At 38.2% G+C, this 16,063-nt stretch overlaps 1 protein-coding gene across 1 annotated transcript in view; it reads right to left on the minus strand.

The window, feature by feature from the left end:
* Nucleotides 1–1,812: 1,812 nt before the first annotated feature.
* Nucleotides 1,813–16,063, minus strand: part of LOC107732951 (guanine nucleotide exchange factor VAV3-like) — a 63,171-nt gene continuing 48,920 nt past the window's right edge. Inside the window, exons 20-27 of the mRNA XM_016544423.1 lie at nt 15,370–15,500; nt 13,200–13,265; nt 12,017–12,051; nt 11,766–11,882; nt 10,961–11,048; nt 9,234–9,342; nt 5,123–5,271; nt 1,813–2,070 (exon numbers count right to left, since the gene is read on the minus strand). Coding sequence (XP_016399909.1) covers nt 2,029–2,070; nt 5,123–5,271; nt 9,234–9,342; nt 10,961–11,048; nt 11,766–11,882; nt 12,017–12,051; nt 13,200–13,265; nt 15,370–15,500 — 737 coding nt within the window. The 3' untranslated portion in view covers nt 1,813–2,028. The remainder of the gene's footprint in view (nt 2,071–5,122; nt 5,272–9,233; nt 9,343–10,960; nt 11,049–11,765; nt 11,883–12,016; nt 12,052–13,199; nt 13,266–15,369; nt 15,501–16,063) is intronic.

Below are 16,063 nucleotides of genomic sequence, written 5' to 3' on the forward strand. Positions count from 1 at the left end.
TCCCATTAGAGGAGGCTGATAATTGCTGTGTTTGTGGTGCTTCGCTCAAATGAGGGTGCAATGTTCACCATTCCGTTTCTAGTCCAAAGCCAACAAGCTGCAGTGGCCTATCACTGTGACAGCATAGAGAGGATAACTTCCTGCACTGGTCATTCCTCTTCCTCCACATAAGTTGAAGGGAACCATCCCACCTGTAATATAAACAGCATCAGGAAACATTACTGAAGCGCATCTCTTAGAGAGAATGATATATAAAAATTTGGTAACACTTCACAATAAGGTTTCATTTATTAACATTATATTAGTTAACATGAACAATAATTATATAGCATTTATTAATGTTAGTTAATATCAGGTTCAAACCTTACTAATGCATTATTAAAATGTAAAGTTGTATCTGTGAACATTAGTTCATGCACTGTGAATTAACATGAGCATGAACATTTTTATTAACTAACATTAAAAAAAGATTAATAAATGCTGTAAAAAATATATAGTTTTTTGTTCGTTTCTTGTTAGTTAATGCAATAACTAATGTTAACAAATGAGACCTAATTGTTTCCTCAGAATGGTTTGTTCTCCATATGTAAAAAGTGTTTGGATAATACACTTTATAAAATATAAGAAAATTACTGTTTCCTTTTTTACTGTTACTTTAATAAATCGCCATGGCAACACTGTTTTCCAAAAGATTTCCAAAATACGTTCACAATTTAGGTTCCTCAGTGTTTTGGCATCATGTTGAGTTAGGTGTGAATTGCATTATTGTCCTGGGAGTAGGCAAAAATCCACATTCAAACCAAAGTAGCTGACTTCCTATTGGTCGTATCTAATGACTGTAAATTAAAAAGTTGTGATGTGAATTTTTGCCAGTTCTGACTCATATGCAAAGTTTTGTGAGTTTTCGAGCATGTTTAGGCCCTCAAAAATGCAATTTACTTTGGAGAAGAAGAAGAAGAATATGAAACAGAGCAATTCCAAGAGGGTCCTTGCACCATTGGTGCTCAGGCCCTAATAATCCTTAGAAAAACAATAGGGCCATGCTCCCCAAGTGGCTAGGGCCCTAATTACAATTAAAAAAAAGTAGACCTATATAGAACTTTTATTTTTATTAATAATAACTGGATTAATAAAAAGTTAAATATATATATATATATATATATATACAGTGGGTACGGAAAGTATTCAGACCGAGGAGGCAGAGAGGAAGGCTTTGTGACAGCACGTTGCTCTGTCTCGCCCCAGCCAAACTTTGCAGAGTCAGACGGGCGAATTAAATCATCAATTATAACACAAGGTGAGCTGAAAGCACCGCGTAAAGGTCGCCGAGGGAGGGAAAAAACGGCCAGCTCAGGGCTTTTCTCTCTGCGTGCCACTCCTGAGTTTATGGGAGGTCCGGCACAGCTCAGAAATGGAGTTTACATTTTAAACAGGCAGAAAGAGGGGGGCCCCAGGCCCTGTGTGAAGATGTCAGGAGGTGACAGGGTGAGAGGGAGGAAAAGAGTAAGAGAAAGAGATGTCTGGACTGAATGTGGAGCAGCGAGGGACATTCATAACTAATTAAACAGTCAAAGCCGACGGGGAATTTACTTTGGAGAAGAAGAAGAAGAATATGAAACAGAGCAATTCCAAGAGGGTCCTTGCACCATTGGTGCTCAGGCCCTAATAATCCTTAGAAAAACAATAGGGCCATGCTCCCCAAGTGGCTAGGGCCCTAATTACAATTAAAAAAAAGTAGACCTATATAGAACTTTTATTTTTATTAATAATAACTGGATTAATAAAAAGTTAAATAGGGACATTCATAACTAATTAAACAGTCAAAGCCGACGGGGCCTCAGATGCATCACGCTGCAGGTCTCAACCACAGTCCACCGGATCCCATTAGAGGAGGCTGATAATTGCTGTGTTTGTGGTGCTTCGCTCAAATGAGGGTGCAATGTTCACCATTCCGTTTCTAGTCCAAAGCCAACAAGCTGCAGTGGCCTATCACTGTGACAGCATAGAGAGGATAACTTCCTGCACTGGTCATTCCTCTTCCTCCACATAAGTTGAAGGGAACCATCCCACCTGTAATATAAACAGCATCAGGAAACATTACTGAAGCGCATCTCTTCATCTCCGTGACTAGTTTGAGAGCTCTTGTGGGTCAGATCTGATAATGGCATGAGCAGAAGAATCATTAAGAGTCATTCTGCCATCTTCTGTCATCACCTCCAGGTAATCATGTCTCTCTTAAATGCACTTGAGCATATGAAATGAAGAAAAGGGAATATAATAAGGCTTGAGGAAAGATCCAGGTGTCTTGGAGAGTCGAGATGAGCTATACTGCATAGAAATGCGGGGTTAAAGTCTAATCTCAAATGTCAATCACAGTGTCACACCTCTATATTGCTATGTCATTTGCTTGTGTCCTAACCAAAATTCAATTGCTTTTGGAACTGGTGTTTGTTTAAAAAAAGTTTCTTACTATGAATATGAGTACCGCTGATAGCTGTTTATCGCCAGAAAAAATATAGTATATGTAAATCAATAGGGCCTAAAACACAATGTGTTCGGGGATTCATGATCATATTCATTAATCTTAAAATTAGTTAAAATATAATTTATATTATTTTTATTATATTATTATAAAATAAAAATATGTACGTTACTGTTATACGTTTTATACATGAAAGTTGGGCTTGGTAAGATTTTTTAAATGTTTTAAAAGAAGTCTTTCTCATCTAGGCTGTATTTATTTGATCAAAATACAGTAAAATAGTAATAACTGTTTTCTATTTTAATATATTTAACATTTTTATTTATTCCTGTGATGGTAAAGCTGAATTTTCTATTTAAGTCTTCAGTGTTACATGATCTTTCAGAAATCATTATAATATGCTGAGCTGGTGCTCAAGAAACATTTCTTATTATTATCAATGATGAAAACAGTTGTGTTGCCTTATATTTTTGTGAAAACCATGATACATTTTTAAAGAAAGTTCAAAAGAACAGCATTTATTAGAAAACTTTCGTAACATTATAAATGCCTTTACTGTCACTTTTGATTTATTTAATGCATCCTTGCTTAATAAAATTATTAGTTTCTCTAAAAAAAATCTTACTGACTTTTAAACAGTAGTGTAAATATAATAAACATATTAAATTAAATAACAGACAATATATCAAAAATAAATGTTTTAACTAATCTGACTAATAATTTAACATGTAACTATAACAGAATACAGAGCTGATGGTAACACTTTACAGCAAGGTTCACCATACTTTATGTATCATGAACAACATTCTTACAGTATTTATTAATGCAAGATATTAAAATTCTGTCTGATAACTGATCTCTGGTCAATATTAAGATTCTTCCAGACCATGCTTGTTATATAATTCTGTTGTCAGCTGGATTTAGCACTCTGACAACCGTTTCTTGCTGCTGTGTGCCTAGCATTTCCTTTCTGAGCAACCATGAACTGTGATTCCCATGGAAGGGCAAGTGTTCAGTTCCATGATGTGCGAGGTTGGAAGAAAAGCTTCACACTACCTAAACAAATATGAAAGCACCAAAATCTCTAGAGCAAGGGTCTTCAACCGGTACTGCAGTAAACATCCATTAATTAATGTTTAATCACAAGTCATTTTTCCTTAAAAAAATTTAAACATGGGTAAAAAAAAAACATCACAAAGTCTATTTTAAATATAAGCACCCTGAAACGAAAGCAAGAGCTCATTCAGTTGATACTGCAATGATATAATATTATTGGTGAAACAGATTTAGCAAACGTTCCATTGCATTTTTGAGTTTGAGCTCTGAAGAATGTGAAAGGTTCCTGTTTACAGCGTGTTTTTGCAGCAGAGAGAAATGTAGCTAATCACAGACATGTTTGTTGATCTCTTGAATGCAATGGCCAATCAGAGGTGTTTAAGTAAGAATCCACTCACCGCTCACAACGCCGGAGTTTTTATTCAGTGTTGAATTATGCTCACTTTCCTCTCTCATTAACAAACAACGACACGATGGAAGTAAGAGATTCATTATGTAGTGTAGACAGCTTGAACTGAGATGAGTGACAGCTTTTTAGCGATTGTAAAGTAAGCAGTCTTTCTCACTTTCGAGGCTATAGAGCAGCGGTGGCGAACTCCGGTCCTGGAGAGCCGCAGCCCTGCAGAGGTCAGCTCCAACCCTAATTAAAACTCACCTGCCTGTAGCTTCCTAGTAACTGTTCAGACCTTGATTAGCTTGTTCAGGTGTGTTTGATTAGGGTTGAAGCAAAACTCTGCAGGGCTGCGGCTCTCCAGGACCGACGTTCGCCACCCCTGCTATAGAGCTATAATCCGTTGAATAAAAGTATTGTTTTTCATGCTGCTAAGAGAACCGACAGCCAATTACACACTGCAAAATTGACATTGTGATACTAGCACGGGACAAAAATATGGCATGTAAAATAGATATGCGCAATGTAAATGCAGAGTAATAGACTACTAGAAAAATATTCATATCAATATATTATACTCACTGTACATTGCTATTTTTGTCATGGTGGGGTCCTTGTTTACACATTACATCTGCACTTTATTTAAAAAAAAACTCACTAATTTCAGATATTTGATTCTTAATTGTCCATCTAACAGTAAAATTAAAATGCTAATTTTTAGTAAACTTGAAGCTTAAGTTTAACAAAATGTTTATTTGTCCATCTGACAGTAAAATTAAAATGTGAATTTTTAATAAACTTGTAGCTGAAGTTCAGGTAACTGTAAATGTCTATCTGATTAGTCAAATTAAAACGTATGCTCTGCAAATCCATTAAAATAAGTGATTTTTATCTCAACATGTTTTTTTTATGATGCATTTTAACAAGTCATATACAGGCATGTGCAACAACAATAATGTGCATTGTTCTGATCTACTGTCCTAACATAATATACATGTAACATATTTATTCTTAATCATAATATGGTTAGTTTCTATTAATATTGAAGGCTATATGCTTAATATGTAGCTCTGCTTGACACATTTTGCTCCATGTCTCTATCACCTAAGGGGTCCTTGCCCTGAAAAACATTGAAGACCCCTGCTCTAGAGAGCTTCGCACAAATAAAGGTGTATAAAATAGTTTTTCCTCACCCGGCCATTGACTTCACCTTTCCACCATCCATTGGTACTCTTGATATAGATCTTCACCAGGTCGCCCACCTGCAGAGAGAGTTCCCGTGTATCTCTGGAGCCGAAATCATATCGTGCCAATGCAATGCCAAGCACTCTCGGGGTCAAAACTGTGGAAGAAGTGGAACAAAAACAAGTTGTTAGAAAAAAGACAAGAATGAGAGACACCAGTGTTGTCACAAGACATGCCAAGTAGGACAATGTGAATGTGCAACAAGATTATTGGAGATTTGGAGTGAAAACGGCACAAATGGCATTGCATCATGCACAGACATTGTCGATCCACTCTCTCCACAACTCTCAGAAAGCACACATACACTACAGAGAGAGCTAAAGCAAACACAGGGAGAAGAGACTGAGATGGCTGGAGGGGGAAATGAATGAGACAGGTGGCTGATAGCTGTACCTGACCAGAAGGGTAAGGGGGAGGGAGGAACAAAACTGTAGCTGGTGGGACTCAAAACATGAAGCCCACACAGCACTGGAGCTTAGGATCCAAGCCGAGGCAGAGCAAAGAAAATAGGAACACAAAAACCCAGAGATCTTAACAGAGACATTTTCAACAAAACAAACATAAACAATCTGATGTAAAGAACTTCACACAGCACTGGGTGCATCAACACTCTCCTTGAAATATATCTTGAGATTCATGATTGAAAAATGTCTCAATGAACATAAAATAAAGTCAATAAGGTCCATTGTTGTTTTCAACTAGGACTGCGCAAAATTGCCAAAAATATATTATTCAATATATAATATACAATATTCATTTCATACCATTAATGGGGAAGGAAATGCATTCCACATGTTTCTTAGACCTCAAGAATGAATGTAAACATAACTTTACAAGTAAACTAAACTAAAATGAATTCATAAAACATTAACAATTTAATCCATCTTTCAAAATGTAATCAATATGCTAATTTGGTCCTCAAGAAACATTTCTTATTATCAATGTTGAAAACAGCTTTGCAGCTCAGTATTTTTGTGGAAAATGTTATGATTTTTTTCATGATTTTTTTGAAGAATAAAAGTTTAAAAGAACAGCATTTATTTGAAGTAAGAATCTTTTGCATTGTTATAAATGCATTTACTGTAATTTTTGATCAAGTTAATGCATCTTACAAAATTTAATCAAATTAAAATACAATTAACAACAAAACATTTTTAAAGTTAAATGTAAACTTAAATGTAAACAACTTTTTCTCAACTTTCAGTAAACAACTTGTATACTGAATAAATTAAAATATGCACAAAAAATAAATTGGTTGTATGATATTTCTTAAAATAATAATAATAATAAATTATCAATGTGAGGTTAAAATTTATTATCGGTACCATGGATTTATTTTTTCAGATAAATATGGATATCCATTTATTGCACAGCCCTATTTTGGACGCCATTGACTTGATATGGACAAAAACACATTCTTCAAAATATCTTCTTTCATGTTCCACAGAAGAAAGTCATGCAGGTTCAGAATGACATGAAGGTGAATAAAAGATTGAATAAAATTTGGACTACTTCAGCCATTTGGACTACTTTAATGGACCACATACTACATTATTTGGGCAGACGCAGCTGGGATAAGGTTTAAAGAAAAAAAAAAAAAAACTTCATACAGGTTGGAAATGACATAGGCAACCCATTCCTGTAAGTGTCAAGATTTTTTTTTTGTTCACCATTTTCTCTAGGTGTTCTCATAGCTTTTGGCAAGAACATGCGAGTGTGTGCTCCTGGCCCTGTCACTGACGCAGCTGTGAAAGCGTTCATACAGAGCGCGAGTCCTGTTACCATCTGAACGCCCATCTGAGCATCCAGGACTTTCTAATATGTAAACTAGCAAATGTCAAATCCACAATATGTTTGCCTGCCTGCTTTGCATCTCCTTTGGGGATAACGAAGCAGTAGGCGACGAGCCACCTACTTTTTCCTGTGACACTGTCACTCAGAAATCGCCTGCAGAAATCATGCAGCCAATCACACTTGCGATATCTATAGTCAGAATTGAAACCGATGCGATATCTGTCTAGTAAATAACATTCCTCACATTAGCTTATCAAACACAACCCTGATATCTCCCTTTGTGTTCAACGTGTTTACCAAACACTCGACGCCTGCAGATGTGTCAGCGCCCACACGCCGAATGATCTGTCGGCGTATTTGTGTGTGTGTTTTGGTTTGGGGCACATCAGCGAGAGCGCTGTCCCAGGATGCATCGAGGGCCCGGATTTTCTGCTGAGGTTTGTGAAAGGATGTATCACTGAGAGTGGCAGTCGAACATAAAAACCTCTAACAAGCCGAGAATGCTAAAGAAAAAAGGCCAAAGAGAACAGCAAAATCCCCAATTCACAATCCCCACTATCCCGGTCTTTCTATCAACAGAGTCGTACTCATTCGCTAAGCCTTTTTCTACGTGATACGTCTCTCTCTGTTCAATAAAGCTGACTTTGTGTCTCCACTAGTTGCCCTTTCATTTCTCAGTGCAGGGACTGTTTTTCTCTTAGCTGCGCGAGAGAAAAGCAGCCAAGTCCCTACAGGTGAGGGGGAGCTTAGCATCCATCATGGCTTTTTCCTGTAACTCAAAGCAAACTGTCATGTCATGTCAGAGAGATTGCCGGTGCTACTTGAGCGCAGTGCTGGTGTCTAGTTTAGCCGAGTCCTCTCCCTCACTGCGTCGCCTGCAGCAGCAGCTGCAGAGCCAGACACAAACAGCCATTTGTGCCGAGTGCGTACGACCCGCTTTGCAGCATCTGTCTGTCTCTTTGAGGAGCCATCTTGGGCAATGAGAGCTGAAGTAAACACATACTTTATACACTGTGAAAAGCAACACGTGTACAGGCACACTCTACGTTTCATCCAACCTTTATATTTAATCAAAAGAGTCTGAGAGGTGTCAGGACGCATAAGCAAGTCACCAGCTAAAACACATCTTGAGAGCAAGATATGCCTCCTGGCATTAAAAGAGGACCTGTCTGAAGAACCGCTCACACTGACGGTGATTTTAATCGCTGAAGGTCGACAAGGTCATTGTACTGCTGGCCGCTAGTAGGCATTCCTGCTGCTGGATGCCCTAGTGTTACTGCGCAACTGGCCATAACTCTTCAAACCGTATTGTAAGTGCAAATTAACATGTCTTTCTGTTTTAGCAACAAATTCTGCAGGGGAACGTTTTTTTGGGGGGATATAAATTACAGCAGTGCATACAGTAATGCATCATATCATTCATCAGTGGCAATAGTTAAGTATTTGTACTTGTTTGCATCTGTACTTTATCTGAATGTTTTTATTTTTGCAAACCTTTACTTTTATTTCTGTAACACAGTTCGTAGTTCGGGAAGAAGGAGGCATGAACCGGCGAACATTCAAACAAAACTTTAATAATAAAATAAACACAAAATAGCGCGACAGCCCCTCGCGGACGACTGTCGTGCACATACAGAACCAAAACACAAAATAAAATCCAGGCCTGGTCCTCTCTCGTCTTGCACTGTCGTCACTCCTCCTTTTATCCTTCCGGAGCTCCTCCGTGGGACTCGAGACCGGTGAGTGGCGCAGGTGTCGTGCATTATCACTTACTCCACCGGCCTCGCTCCGTTCCCATGGCCCCGCCCCACTCGTCACAATTACATTCCAAAGCATAGGCGCCATCGTGAAGCTCAGGCAGCGCGGATTTCGAACACCATTGCATAGCATCCATCTGGCGAACCTCCGCTCTCTACCCAACAAAACGGACGAACTCCTTCTGCCGACACCCGCAGTGTGTTACATTAAGAGTGATGCAAAAGACATTTGAAATCTGATTTGAGCAGCCAGAGCATCTAGACTGAGATGCCTCTGTAAAAATCTGATTGGAATTGCACTTCAAACCACCTCCATATGTGGTTTAAATAAAATGTGAAAAACAAAAAATCCGATTTCATGTGTTTTTTACTGTTCAGACCTTCAAAAACCCAATTGGATAATATCTATTATGCAAAAAAAATCAGATTTTTGCTAAAAGTCTTAACAAGGCCTAACTAAAGTCATCATATAGTCAGAGCGAATTTAAACAAGGTGTATGATACTCACCAGCAGGTCTGAATCCACTATCAAGCTCCTTATAGGGCACCTGCAGAGTAGTGTCCAGAGTACGGAAACCCTCTTTCAGAGAGTGCTGTTTGTAATACTCAACCAGTCCCTGGACAGAAAAAAATCACAAGTTTAAAAGCTTATTTCAGGGATTCCCAAAATGTTTTGCCAGCTGATCTTCTTTGACCTAAAATATTCACTTAAAGTCCCTCCTGTAATTTTAAGTTAATATTTCAATAATTTAACAACACATTCCCATGTTCACGGTTCTCTTTTTTGTTGCTTAATGGTTAAATCGCATGAAGGCAAACAAACAAAATATATCATCTGTTTAGTAAGTGCTTTTGATTATTTTTATTTATTTCCATAAATTCGCACTTACATATTATCAGATTAATAGTATGCATTTTTGGCGTGCTGTCCGAGGGGAGGGCTCCGAGCTCGGAATATAGCCCGAACCCAGAGAACTCCCCGTATCCCCAAGCTGGTAGAAGAATAGTTAGGAATGAGGAGGGGTGCCAGAAAAACTGTCGTGGGACAGAGGTAAGTTGGCTGTATATATTTACTATCATGCTAATTAAGTTGATTATCTGAACGTGCTCCACCTGTGCTGAATTAGTTGATTATCTGAATGTACTCCTCCCGAACTTTGTTCAAAAGATCATTTAATTTTACATTTTTATGAGTTCTGTCAGAACCACTATCAGCAAAGATGACTGACAATTAGCATACAGTTTGGATTGGTGGTATGGTTCTGTTCTGGGCAAGAACTCCCTGCACATCCATACAGCCTAGCATGGATAAGAGCAGGGAGAGCAGCGATAACCCCCGAAACAAAACCATATGCTGATATCCCTCAACACAAACTGTGTTGAAAATCTCAATGCCTTAAGCAACAAGAATGTTGCCCTTACCCAATAATCCAATGAGTATGTTGCCAAAACCCGCATAAGCCATAGCATCAAGCATGACCTAATGAGCATGTTGACAATACCTCAAAAGCTTAAGCAACATGTTCTAAATAACAACCCGCTAGCTTTAAGACAAGCATATTTCCAACAGAAACCAGATAGGCTTAAGAACAAGCATGTTCCCAATACAACTAATAACTCAGTCACTTATAGGTAGACGTGAATCAGCTGATGTGAACTTGACTAATGTGACCTGCCAGAACTAACATTACGCTTGATTTATTTCAGTATTACCTTTCCAACAACTGCAGTGGGGAAACCCTGCCTTATTTTATCTTAGTGAAACAACTGCAATTGCTTATAGACGCTCACACTTACAAAAACATACATACATTGTTTTATGGATGTGCACCATGGTAATACCATGTATTCTTTGATACACCCTGGAGTACCATGATATATGAATTAATAATTATTCAGTACTATTGTATATATTAAAGCTTTCCTTATTACATGCTGTCACCACAGTATATTTTATTAGGGAACTTTAGCATGTTATAACCATCTAGAAATTGTTTTAAAAAGGTTGCAGTAGTATTGATGACTCTGATTAATAGCTGGACTCACATTATTAATTATGCTAATGAAATACAGAAATATGCAGATCAGCACATGTTCTGGTTTTTCGATAAAAAAAGCTCAGGTCTCTGCAGCACAGCCAGTGACACTAAATTATAGCACCCTACATATGTATTCATACGGTGCTGATAAATAAAGCAAATGATGATGAAGACCAATGCTCTCAAACCCACTTACTAATACAGTCTTGAACGTCCTGCTTTCAGCAATGTAGAAACAGCCCTCCTTGGTGAGGATCTTAATGTGCTTTACATCATTGTTGTACCTGCAGATGGCAGAGAATTACTGTAACCATACCAAGATTGTCAATATTTCAACAATGTCAGCCATCTTAATGACGTTTTCTTGGGAATGTGCTGACAAACAAAAGTTAATGCCTAAGATGAGCAATAAATGAGTGTTAATAAGTGAAGTGAGTGAATGATGACAGAATTTCCATTTTTGGGTGAACTATTCCTATAAATACTGGATCTAAAGATGTCATGAGAAGGAGATCCAATGTTCAGTGGTAGGTTATTCTATAACCTTGAACCAGATACATAAAATCCCCAATCCCCTTTAAACATTAAACGTGAGCTTGTTGTGGAGCGCTAACTATAACTATAAGGATGTGGAATAGTGCTGTCAGTCCCTAACTCCAAGTCAACACATTTAGAGGATAAAATATTTTGACAAAGACCTTGTGATTGGTTTTAAGCATGAGACATGCAACTATTAAATGTTCTGAGGTAATAAAGCCCATAGTGAGTATGCAGTGTGGTCACTCACTGACCACATCCATGCTACACATTAAGCTGTATGCAAATTCCATGATGCATAATGCATCGGGTTGCACACAGAGGGAAATGCATGAAGAAATCTAAGCCTTGCATGCAAAAGGACATTCGTGCAAGGACCTCACGGACCATCCGTCACGCCAATTTTATGTGCAATAAAAACACGCTGGCACAAATATATGAAGTTGTATAATAGCTCGACGTACTTGATGCTGATAGCGTACTCTCTGCTCTCCCGGCTCCTGTATCGCACCAGGTAGGTGCTGTTCTCTCTCTCCATGAGCTCAGACTCTGCGTGGTGCCTCTCCATGGGTCCAGCGAACCTGCTCGCATGAGCCAACATGCACGTGGTTAAAACCAAAACAACAACACTCAGCACATGCAGTCATGTAGGTTATTTTGTGTGTCATGTAGATATTGGAATAAATGTGACTAAACATTTAGTGTTGAGACTTACCAGGGTTGAGCTGAATAGTCAACTGTCCTTGGTCCCTGTGGATGAGAAACATTATAAACAATGTCATTCATTATTAGTATATAGTATATACACTACAAATTCTATCATGACAACTCTCTGAAGATTTAAGCATGGTAATGGATATAACAATGTTAATGTATTTGGTCTTGGCAGAATAGATATTCTACACTGCTGAATTGCTGCTGCTGTTGGTTATTGCTGTTGTTGTAGATTATTGCTGCTGCTGCTGCAAAGCAAGTACAGGAACTTGCTACTGCCAAAATACATACGCCAATACGGCGCTGTAAGTATTTAAGACATACTGCTGCTGCACAAATAGCATATAAAATAACCCGTAGCAGTTCTATACAGGTGGAGGTGGGGGAGGTGGAGGGTTTCAGAGGAACTCTGAAAGCGCGCTGCAATGCTCAAGCGAATGCTAATCAGCCATTTAAATGTAAAGCAGCAAGTTCATCAGCTGCATATGCAACATGAATATCATCACGCTGTGAATATCATCAGTTTGCACTGAGGACCCATCAACCTGTGCCATCTAGAGTTTCATGACAGAACTTGGCATTTACATCCATTTATGTTTTTCATTATCTATAAACATTTTGCTATAAAGGTTTGTGCTGAAACTAAATTAGTTTTGTTTACAGATATTAGTAAAAACATTTATAATATTGCAAAACAATTCTATTTCAAATAAATGCTCCTCAATAAACTTGCTTTTCATGAAAGAATCCTGAAAAAAATCACAGCTTGCACAAAAATACTAAGCAGTAAAAACTGTTTTCAACATTGATAATAATATGAACTATTATTAATAACTAAGCACCAAATTAGCATATTAGAATGATTTCTGAAGAATCATGTGACACTAAAGACTGGAGTAATGGCTACTGAAAATTCAGCTTTGCCATCACAGGAATAAATTACACTTTCAAATATATTAAAATAGAAACCATTATTTTAAATTGTACTAATACAACAATATTACCGTTTTTACTGTTTGATCAAATAAATGCAGCCTTGGTGAGCAAAGAGGCTTCTTTCAAAAATATTTAATAATCATAATTATTCAAAACTTCTGGAGACCGATGTACTGTATATAGTAAACACAAATACAAATCAACAGCATTAAAATGATTACGCAAGTCATACAAATATACATACTTACACATGGGCAGGGCTTGACTGCATCACTTGGAAAGAAGCCGGCCTCTTGTGTTGTCAGGATTTTGCCCTGCCAAGACGTGTGGTTGTTAATTACATTATATTTGCCTTGAAGCAATGCTCTCCCCTCCCCTTTGCATTAATAAATCTAAGACAATTAGCTCACAACAAGCAGTGAATCTCATTTAGAGCCACAGTTAATTACTGTTCAGCTCCAACCCACGGTTAAATTCCGTTACGCATCAGAATGAAAGCATCATCTAATGCTGAATAATCATACAGCTTCCACAGCAGAACCTCGTGAATCATGACACTCGCCAATAAGCCATTGTTTGATATTGCTGCTCTGAGCATATTTGGATTTATTAATTACATCAGACTCGAGTTTTGTATTATGTCCTCGTGCAATAGATTGTATTGAGCAATCGCAGGCCGGATGCCAGTTTTAAAATAGGCTCATTTCTTGCATGGCTTCAGACACAATTATCTGTATATTTTTGGATAAAAACCGACAATTCCCCACGACTCAGTGTGAAACAACAGCTGGGAGGTTATAATGCACTGCGAACGCGGTGGAACCAGATGCCAAAATTTAGCAGCCTAAGATTGATTGTGAGTTTGGCTGAAGGTTTGACTGAGGGTGTAATGAGCCTCTTCTCAAACAACTATACTGCAAAATATGTATTTTTCTTTAATGGCTCCCTTTAAGATAATCTTTAACAAGTATGAAATGAATTTCAGAAAAATGCACCTCTACCACAAATTAGATCGGAGCCCCAAACTGGAACTGTATTCATGATTTATTCAGCTTAATAATGTTTAGCCATAGCTTTTGAAAGCCCTTTATATTTGTTACGCCACAGATAAGCGTATGATAAAGATTAAACTTATTACCCCATTAGAGTAAACCGTTGGCAGCCTAAAGGATCAAATTAAATTACAGTGATCGATTGCACTGTTCTGACAACGGGACAGAGATAATTGTCTTCCAGTAACATGGGAGATGGATGCTTAGTGCTCTGTAATTCCATTCTTTGGTGTCATGGGACCCTGAAGATTTAGTAGCCTTATTAAGAGTTAAGTGTCATTTCACACAAGATAAAATAAACCAGTGATGTGCATTATCATTCAACAGTAGCGCTTCTCGCTCCCCTCTATGACCTGCCTAGTGTGTGGAGAACCACGGCTGACACGCACGTCTAGCCCCTGCCCGTCGCAGTCTGTTGGCTCGGTGAATCTCTTGGCATCCATTTTTGAGCTGTAGGGTTTTTTTTTACCTCGGTGTGTGCTATCAGGCAGAAATGGCCCAGCATAAAGCATGGGAAATCTCACTAAGTGTCTATTCCCCGCCGAGCTGTTCGGTAACACCAGGAGGAAGATGGGGTTTTAGTGTCACCATAAACCATAGAGAAAAAGAGCCACAACAGCCCGGCACAAGCCAGAAATTAATAACACAAGAACAGTCTGTGACAATAAACTTGAGACAAAACTGCAATGCTGAAACATGCCTGACTGTACTCTGTAGTCACTATATCTGACGGCTCATTTAGGTATCAGTTCATATTAGAAAGCAATGTGAAAAAAAAAAGTTTTCAGTCATTATTTAGTTTACACTTTTGTATATTGTACTAAAGTTGTAATTACAGATTGTTGAGTACGGAGTATGGTAAATTGAGTACAGGTCTGTTTGTATTTTCAGTAATAAATACAGTAATTGTCCGGCAGCCATATCACCCTGTAGCCCGAGACTGGTTACCCACTGAAGCTAAGCAGGGTTGAGCCTGGTCAGTACCTGGATGGGAGACCTCCTGGGAAAACTAGGTTGCTGCTGGCAGAGGTGCTAGGGAGGCCAACAGGGGGTGCTCACCCTGCAGTCTGTGTGGGTCCTAACGCCCAGTATAGTGATGGGGACACTATACGGTCAACAAGCACCGTACTTCAGATGAGACGTTAAATTACTTTAAATCAAATTTTATAATTAACTTCCGTTGGCTATGGAAATACAGGTTATTGCATTTATCTTTTTGTTGAAATGTCACAAGACATAGCTGTGGAAAAGGTTATGTGTGCCCTATTTGCTTTGATATATGTTGTGATCAAGCTTCAGGGTCCCATGACACCACAGAACACAATTCCGCTATTTGGTGTTTAAATAGTGCTGTACTTCATCTGACCTGCCACCAGGAGCTGTGAGGATCGGCACAGATGACCTCTATGACATCACCAATATGAGCATTCAGCGGCGGTCCGCCCAGAGGACTGGGAACCCCAAAATAGTCTCTGATGACTAGCATTTTTGGCAAACCTGTAAAAACAAAATGTGACATAAAATCAAAACTGCCACTATTCCTAAAACATGTTCCTTGTCTTCTTTTGCATGTTGCATTTGTATACATAATTCATAATTCCAAATAAAAGATTTTTGACCTACTTTACTTCTAAAAAGTTTTGATTTTTGCTGATGTCACCAACCCTCTTATATTTGAACCGCTTGGCTCCATTTTGGTACTTAACATCCAATTTTTACAGTCAGCAATTAATTCCCAGTGGAAACAATCAAGTCAACAATGAAGTAATTGAGAGCAATTAGGCAAAATATCTCTCCCAAATAAAAAAATACAAATAAAGAAAAAAATAAAGCCAGAAAAATACCTCTCAAACCAGCAGTTAACGAAAAGTTTACCCCATATCCTTATGATACACTTAATAACAACTATTCGTAGTGGCTTTTTATAAAGTTTATAAAAATGTATTCCACATCAAGCTTTACAACCACTGTTTTTGCTCCACTACAGCATTGTGCTGGAGCTCAGTGGGTGACCCTTCCAACCCAAAGCAAATGTCCACTTTTCTCTTTCACAAAGGACA

This window comes from Sinocyclocheilus rhinocerous, unplaced genomic scaffold, assembly GCF_001515625.1.
Source record: "Sinocyclocheilus rhinocerous isolate Xijiao unplaced genomic scaffold, SAMN03320098_v1.1 scaffold1001, whole genome shotgun sequence".
Taxonomy (NCBI): Eukaryota; Metazoa; Chordata; class Actinopteri; order Cypriniformes; family Cyprinidae; genus Sinocyclocheilus; species Sinocyclocheilus rhinocerous.